The 8,169-nt window shown below is 42.9% G+C and overlaps 1 protein-coding gene across 1 annotated transcript in view; it reads right to left on the bottom strand.

The window, feature by feature from the left end:
• Window positions 1–3,214, bottom strand: part of SLC8A3 (solute carrier family 8 member A3) — a 176,094-nt gene extending 172,880 nt beyond the window's left edge. The window contains exon 1 of the mRNA XM_036737154.1: window positions 1,403–3,214. Coding sequence (XP_036593049.1) covers window positions 1,403–3,186 — 1,784 coding nt within the window. The 5' untranslated portion in view covers window positions 3,187–3,214. The remainder of the gene's footprint in view (window positions 1–1,402) is intronic.
• Window positions 3,215–8,169: the final 4,955 nt, after the last annotated feature.

Below are 8,169 nucleotides of genomic sequence, written 5' to 3' on the forward strand. Positions count from 1 at the left end.
TAGTCACTTAAACAGAAATGTCCTTAGTTCATTTATTACTGTTAGTGGTAACATTACAGTTTAAATGACTAAGGGGTTTGGGATGGGTTCAAGCTGATATTGGAGCACAAAAGAAAAGATTCAGGCTTTAGTTACAGAAAGATATAGTTTGAGAAATTCCATCAGGAAGCCTCAAAGATCATGAAGACATATAGGTATACATTGACTTGTTCAGAAAATCCTGGAATACTGAAACTAGTATTCTCTGATAATGTCACTAGTAGGCACTGAGAGCAAGTAGACATTCCATTTTTGTTGTATAAATTAACATTCTGTGGCTTGCTATGTATACAAGCTAGAAATTGACAAAAGGATCAGCAGAAAAAAGCTCCCCATTTCTTTTCCTTCCTTCCTCCACTCTCCTCTACACCTCCTAGGGAAAATTTGCCCTAACTCTATCTAATAAGATATAGTCCCAAGAATTATCACTATACGCTACTGGAAAGGTTTGGCTAATGGCGTTTTGTTTTGATTGGGCTAAACTGAGTAAGAACCTTTTCTTTACTGCCTTTCAACCTGCCCATGTGTAAAATGGGCAGAATACAAATGAGCTGTGTAAAATGGGTGACATTCTTCCATGAAAGAGGCTGTAGAAAGAATTAATTTTCTTTATGATAGGACATAATAGGATCTTATTCAAATGAAAAGTACTATTGAAGGGGATGGACACACAGCTTTCAGGTGAAACATCCCATAATTTCCTCTGGGTTTTCCTTTAATGCTTATCTAGTACTCAGTCTTGGGATGGAGCCTGGCTTGTGCAAGAGTAAAAGTGAGCCATTTCAGCCAGATTGGATGTGTCGGGAATCAAAGGACAGCCTACCTGCATGTAAAAAAGGCCACTTTGCCTTCTAGGTTTTGAGATAATCAGATCTGAACAATCATGTTTGGAGAGAATAAGAGTACAACTGAGATCCAAAATGGTACCAGTAAGAGTTAGAGTCACCAGCTAAAGGGAAGCTTGGCCAGATGTTCCTGTCAGTGGCCTGAAATGGTCAAAAGTTTAGTCTCAAAGGTCTCAGAAACCCAAAAGCATGGGGACAGGAAAAAAATCTCTTAATTCCTAGCAAATCTCCAAAATCTTACATCATAGTTGTTTTTGTCCCTCTAACTACTGTAGGTTTCTATAGATCCTGCCATAGGATTCCCTGCCCAGGAAAAAAAATTAAAAAGTTAAGTTGGGGAGTCAGGAGAGTTTAGAAGTGGAAAACAGCTCAGAAGTGTCTGATGACCTTTCACACCTGTGATGGAGCCAAAACAAGAGGTTAAGACAATCACGAGAAACATTTGGAGAGTATTCCTGAATGAAAGAGGGAAATGGAACAGGTCTGTGGGGAGAAGAGGGTAGAAAGAAGGTACTTACACAGTTTCATCATTCTTGAATTCCAACTCCCCATAGTTGTCTTCAAAGTCCTCACCACCACCTTTGGCGGTCCCTTCCACTGTCCTAAAGGGGACGATGACTGTGCCCCTGGCACCCGATGTCCGGAGGACCTTGACCTCCATGACACCAATGCTCTCACTGACATGAATGACATCACACTCAAAAGTGAAGATGCCCGCATGGTCATCATCCAGAATGGTGACTGTAGCCACGGAGGGGGAGGACAGGACAGCCCTCGGCAAGGGCAGGTTGTTGATTGCGCCAGGGGGTAGTCCTTCATCTGGCTGCTCCTCCACTATGCGAACATTGCTAAGCCTTACAAAGAAATGTTCATCCTCCTCAAAGATGTCATCATCAATAATGCCAACAGAAAACTCCTTTTGGGTTTCTCCTGGCTTCAGGACCACTGTGCCTTCTGTGAACTCATAATCAGCCCCAGCATTGGCGGAACCATCTTCTGTCTTGTAGTCCACGTACATGGTCTTAGTGGTATCACCTCCTTTCCTCACCACAGTCAAGAGGACGGCTCCACAGTTCTCCAGGCACTGGTAGGAGCATGGGTCAAAGAAAACTTTGGACACAAAATCCTCAGGCTCGTCGGTATGTACCTCGCCCATGCTAGAGGATTTCTTGGCTTGTTCTGCTGCATGCTTCTTCAAGATGTTGCCTGCTCCAGTCATCATACGGGTGGCTTGGATCCGGTAGAAAGCTCGGCTCTTCTGTTGATGGGAAAGGGCATAGTAGTTGGCCATCTCCACCAGCTGGTCCAGATCCTTTTCTGGGTGCTTTTGTTTCAGGTCTTTGAGGATCCGAATCATTTCTTTGCGAGACTCATCCACTTCTTTGCCTTCCGTCGTTACCAGGTTCCCATCTAGGAAGTGAGAATTCATCATCTTCCCATCCATCTCGATGCCTTTGGGATGGTCACCCTCTGTCTCTATGATGATACCTCGGTGCTTGTCTGTACGATATTTTTTGTGCATATATTTGTAGAAGAGCATCCGCCTGTCTGCTATCCAAGCCAGGAGGACGCATATGGGAAAGAAGAAGAGAGTGAGCAGGCCCTCCCATACCTGAACCACACCTGGTGAAAATACTGCCAGGATCATGTATAGCCAGATGTAGGCAAAGATGCTCCACGCAGCCGTGACAAAAAAGACCCGAAGGTGTTTGATCTTCCGGGTCTCCCCATCAGGGATCACGTAGACACAGATAGCTATGATGATGAACATGTTGAAGGCTGCACTGCCTACAATGGTAGAAGGCCCTAGGTCTCCGGCAATGAACCCATGACCGCAGACCTCAATCAGAGACAGGAGAATCTCTGGGGCAGAGGAACCCAGAGCCATCAAGGTCAGATTGGAGACAGTTTCATTCCAGACTCGAATAGTAGTTGTACTGGTCTCTCCATTAGGCTTCTTGATGGTCACCTCCCTCTCCTGAGAAGTGATGACCTCAATTGATGCCATGAAGCGGTCAGCGATGATGGACACCCCAAGGAACATGTAGATCAGGGCCACAAAATAAACGATGACCCTGGCAATCTTGTCCCCCAGGGAAGGGTTCTCTGGGTACCAGATTGGCAAAATGACACCTTCCTTACAGTCTGATGACCCTGAGCAGGATTCATTGTTCTGCCCTGTACTTTCCACATCCCCGGCTGTGCTAGCCTCTGCCCGCAGACCATTGAGGAAGAGCGCAAAAGTAACCAACCCAAAGTGGAGGAAGGCAGAGGTGAGGGGCCGCAACTTTGACCACGCCATACACAAGATTTAGCTGTCGGCTTCCACCACAGCTGCAGGGGTCTTCCGGATGGGCCAGGAACCTGAAATGGAATAGAACAAAAATGGCATTAAAAGGCATGAGATGAGCCAAAATGCTTTGACGCTTCACCCTCAAGAGCCAGATTGCACTAACATATGGGATAGTCTCTCACTTGGAAAAATAGATGTGCCACTAGTCAATCTCTGGTAAAATAGCTGCTCTGCCCTCAGGACCATCTAGTCAAGGTTTAATAGAAGAATTACAAAAAGAAATGGAAATCCTGGAAAATAAGGGATGCCCCTAGCCCTTTGTCCCTCTCCCAGCCTTCGATCAGAGGCAATGTGTGACAGTGGGAAGAATAATGGTCTTGGAGTCAAGAGATACCTGGGTTTGAATCAGCTCTAAAACTTACTAGCTTGAATGATTAGCAAGTCACAGAACCATAGAATTTAGAGATGAAAGGTATATTAATAATCACCTAGCAATCAGGGGTTCTTAACTTGGGGTTCATGAATTTGGTAGAGTTTTTTTTAACATTCTGATAACTTTCTATAAAACTAGTTTCCTTTGTAATCCTATGGATTTTATTTTATGCATTTAAAAACATTAGTCTATGAAAGGGTCCATAGATTTTACCCTGTCAAAGTGGTACATGACACACAAAACAGAATAACAACCTCCAATCTACCCCCTCAATTTGCAGCTAGGTGAAATGAGACCTGGAGATGTTAAGTGACCTGCCAGTGGTCATACAGGAAGTCAGCAGCAAAGCCGAGATTGAAGCCAGGTCTTTGGAATCTGAGTCCAGTTTCCATTTCACTAACTCAGATAACTTAACCTCTCTGACCCTCGGTTTACTGCTATGTAAAATAATACTCCTGATTCCTACCTCATAAGGTTGTTGCAAGGAAATCTCTTTGTAAACCTTAAAGTGCAAATCTTCAATATCAGCTCATTATTTTGACGTTATACTATATCAGTAGTGAGGATGAAATCTCAAGTGCTTCTTCTCTACCCCATAATGGACCCAAATCAGTTCCAACTTGACTAACCCTCCTCTCTATTCCAACTTTATTCCTGTCCCTGAACATTTGTCCTCCTCACCCCACTGAAATAATAGCTACCGTAGCCAAATCCAGGTTGTAAATACGTTCCCTTTGGGTCATCTTCCCCCACCATCTTCTTAATTTGGAGGCCAGATCTAGAATCCTCTCCAAACTAAGGACTATCCACCGATTTCACTACTGTAAGCCATGTCCATATTTTCTGGATTGCCGCCGGTGAAAATGAATCTCTTCTACTCTGCCTTTGAGTGAAATCTGAGCCCTGGTTCTTCAGTTCATAAAGTTTTTGAAGAAGCCCTATGAGTCAGAGCATCATTGTTGTTAAGTCGTTCCAGTCATGTCTGATTCTTTGTGATCCCATTTGGGGTTTTCTTGGTAAAGATACTAGAGTGGTTTGCCATTTTCTTCTCCAGCTCATTTTATGGATGAAGCAATTGAAGCAAACAAGTGAAGTGACTTGTCCAGGGTCATACAACTAGAAAGTAGTGTCTTTGAACTCGGAAAGTCATGAGTCTTCTTGACTCCAGGCCCTGCATTCTATCCACTGGGTCACCTAGGATGAACAAAAGCTGCGAAGCACAGCATCATAGGATCATAGATTTAGAGCTAGAAGGAACCATAGAGACCATTAAATACAACTGCCCCATTTTGCAAATTAAGAAACTGAGGCTTAGAGATAGCCAAGAATTTGCTCAAAGTCACAAGTAGTAAGTATCTGAGGTAGGACTTAAACTCAAGTTGTCCTCACTCCAAGACCAACACTCTACCTACTATGGTATTTCTGAGGTTTAATACAGTCCACTCTCCACTATCTGCAGCCATGGAGGAAGCAAGAGGTATACAGAGCACAACGTAGCAGATAATTCCAGATTGACTTCATTTTATTCTAAATGAGTTGCCATACCATCACTCAATTAGAGTTGAACACTCAGGACTCACACCCATGTCTCCCCCTACCTTCCCTACCAAGTGTCTCTGGACCTACTACTCTCCTATCAGTCTCTAGTTGGGGAAATGGGGGAGAGGGGAGGTAAGGAGGGAGAGGAGGAGGAAGTGCTACTTTTGTCATAAATAATCCACAAAGTGGGCCACATTCTCACGAATATTTGAGCTGGCTGCATTTGCCTAGCATACACATGAGTTTCTTTAGTAACCCATCTTCTTAGACCCATTTAGGATGAAAGAAAGCAATTTGTAATGGAATAGGACCTGGGTTTTCAGCCAAGCCTAGAGAATTTTTCCTAAAGCCCTCCTCAAGGGTGGAGAGAATGATGACGCTATGCTGTAACACATTTTGTAAGGCCAACATATAGGAGGAAGTCAGCTCCTCAACATGTCCTCAATTTTCAGTCTGCTTCTCTTCCTCCATGTATACAGGTTGGGTCAGTTCCCATGAGAGTCTAGAACCACATGTCCTCTGTCAAAGAAGAAATCAGGAATGTCTCTGCTCTCTGAAGCTCTCACACCAACTCACACAGTCCATTCATTATTGTCTCCATCAGTTAGAATATTCTTATGCAAAATGTTCCAGGTCTGACTGGAAACCTAGACTACAAAAGCAATCTATGAGAGGAGCTAGAATGAAGACTCAAGAGAGGTATATAGCCAACTCCTCAGCACAAACTGGCTGGCCCATATGTTCTAGATCTTCCGCTTACTCACCATAAGTAACGTTATTGAACTTGTCTCTTGTCCTTAGTTTCTTCATCTACATAATGGGGATAGATCCTACATACCTATTTCACCAAATTGTTGGAAAGGTACTATGCAAAGTAGTACATGAATGTCAGTTATTAATTATTACTTTTAATTATATGATACATATATGATATAGATTATATTAATAATAATAATTACAGGTGGCAAAAAAGTCACCACAGAATTAAACTGTCTCAGCAATATTACCCATCCTCTGAGTTTCCAACATGATGCTGTTCATTTGTTTTCTTATTTGGCCAAAATAATGATAATAACTGGCATTTACATAATGCATTAAGGTTTGCAAAGCACTTTACAAATACCATTTCATTTGATCCTCACAACAATCCCAGGGAAGTAGATGCTATTAACTATCCCCATTTTACAGATGAGAAAACTGAGTTAGAGGTTAAAGGTGATCACATAGGTAATAAGTATCTGAGGCCAGATTTGAGCTCAAGTCTTCCTTGACTCAGATCCGGTGCTCTTTACAACGCATCCCCTTAGCTGCTTTATATCAGCACCATTTCACTACATTCATTTCTCCCCCTCCTCAATTATTCTTGAACTATAGGTATGTGTGTTCATGCTGCATCCTCCAACCTCCACCTTTCCAGTCAAAAGTAAGCTCCTTGAGGGCAGGGACTGTTTTGTTTCTTTGAATCTCCAAAAACTGACCCAGTTCTTCGACCAGAGTAGCAAATATTTGTTAAATTGGCCTGCACATGAATTAGTAGCAAATCTATATCCAAGACAAGAGCAGCTGATAATATTTCATGCCCTCCCTCTGAGGTCAGTGGACCAGGACCCCAGCTAATAAGCTAGGACAGCTTTGGCCGGTACCTCCCGATCTTATCTCAGAAAACCCTTGTTTTTTTGGTGTCTCATTCCCATCTTTGATAAAATCAGAGCATTTTCAACATGGATCATAGAGAGAAAACACTTTTTAAATGCACAAGTGCACCTGAATTGAGCAAAGATTGGACCAGATCACTTCTGGGCTCTGCCAAGGCATCTTTGAGAATTCCCAGAGTGGGCCCCACTACATCCAAATTTTTAAAAAATTCAGCTAACATTATCGATGGACAGTGAGGTGGTGCAATAGTGCTGGGCCTAGAGTCAGGAAGGCTCATCCTCCTGAGTTCAAATCCAGCCTCAGACACTTATTAGCTGTGGGACTCTGGGCAAGTCACTTAACCCTGTTGGCTCAGTTTCCTCATCTGTCAAATGAGCTGGAGAAGGAAATGACAAACCAGTCCAGTAGCTTTGCCAAGAAAACCCCCAAATTGGGTCACAAAGAGTTGGACACAACTGAAATGACTGAACAACAACATTTCTGCTACCACTTTTCAGTGAGGCACAACCATCCTTTTATCGCTGTTGTTGTGGTTGTTACCTTTTGCTTTTATGTCTATCCCTTCCTGTACCCAGAGAACCATTCCTTATAAATAAGAATAAAACAGAAAAGGGTAAGCAAAAAGCAGCTAAGCCCAACTAACCAACATATTAATTATATCCAAGTATATGAAGTTTTCCACATCTATAGCCCCCTACCTTTTCAAAGAAAGGAGGGAAAGTTCAGTTATTGTTACCAGCCCAGACAAATACAGAATTAAGGGGGCCTAGGTTTGATTTCTAACTCACTCCTCTACTTGTCTTGTGACTGCGGGGAAAACATTTCACCTAAGCTTTCTCCCCATCTTTGCAACATGAACCACATGCTTCCCTCCCTGCCAGATATCAGTAAAGATTCTTGTAAAATCTACACATTTTCCCAAGCTCATGTGAGTGGGAAAAAGAGATCTCATGGAAAGCGCATCGGCCTGGAAGTCAACAGGCCTAGATTCCAGTTCCAACTCCGTAGTAACTAGTGTGAATTTGGACAGATCACTTTACCTCTTTCTTCCTCAATTTCCTCCTCTATAAAATAAAAAAAATTGTACCGGGGTCTCTTCCAAACGCCAAGATTTTGTGATTCAATGATTTTAGTGATGGGTTTGTTCAGGACAAAGGGGCCAGAGAAGGGGCTTTAGGCAAAGACACCATGGAATGTGTGTCCTAACACCAATCTCCTCCTCCTGCTGGCAGTCAGGATACAGAAAATGGTACTAGCTTCTCTTCTGGGAAAACAGCTCTATCCCTACTTCTTAGCCGAACTGTGCTGCTATCCAAAAACAAGTAGCCAAATCCTTGACTCTAAAAATAAGTTATCTATAAAAA

The sequence above is a fragment of the Trichosurus vulpecula genome, chromosome 8 (genome assembly GCF_011100635.1).
Source record: "Trichosurus vulpecula isolate mTriVul1 chromosome 8, mTriVul1.pri, whole genome shotgun sequence".
Taxonomy (NCBI): domain Eukaryota; kingdom Metazoa; phylum Chordata; class Mammalia; order Diprotodontia; family Phalangeridae; genus Trichosurus; species Trichosurus vulpecula.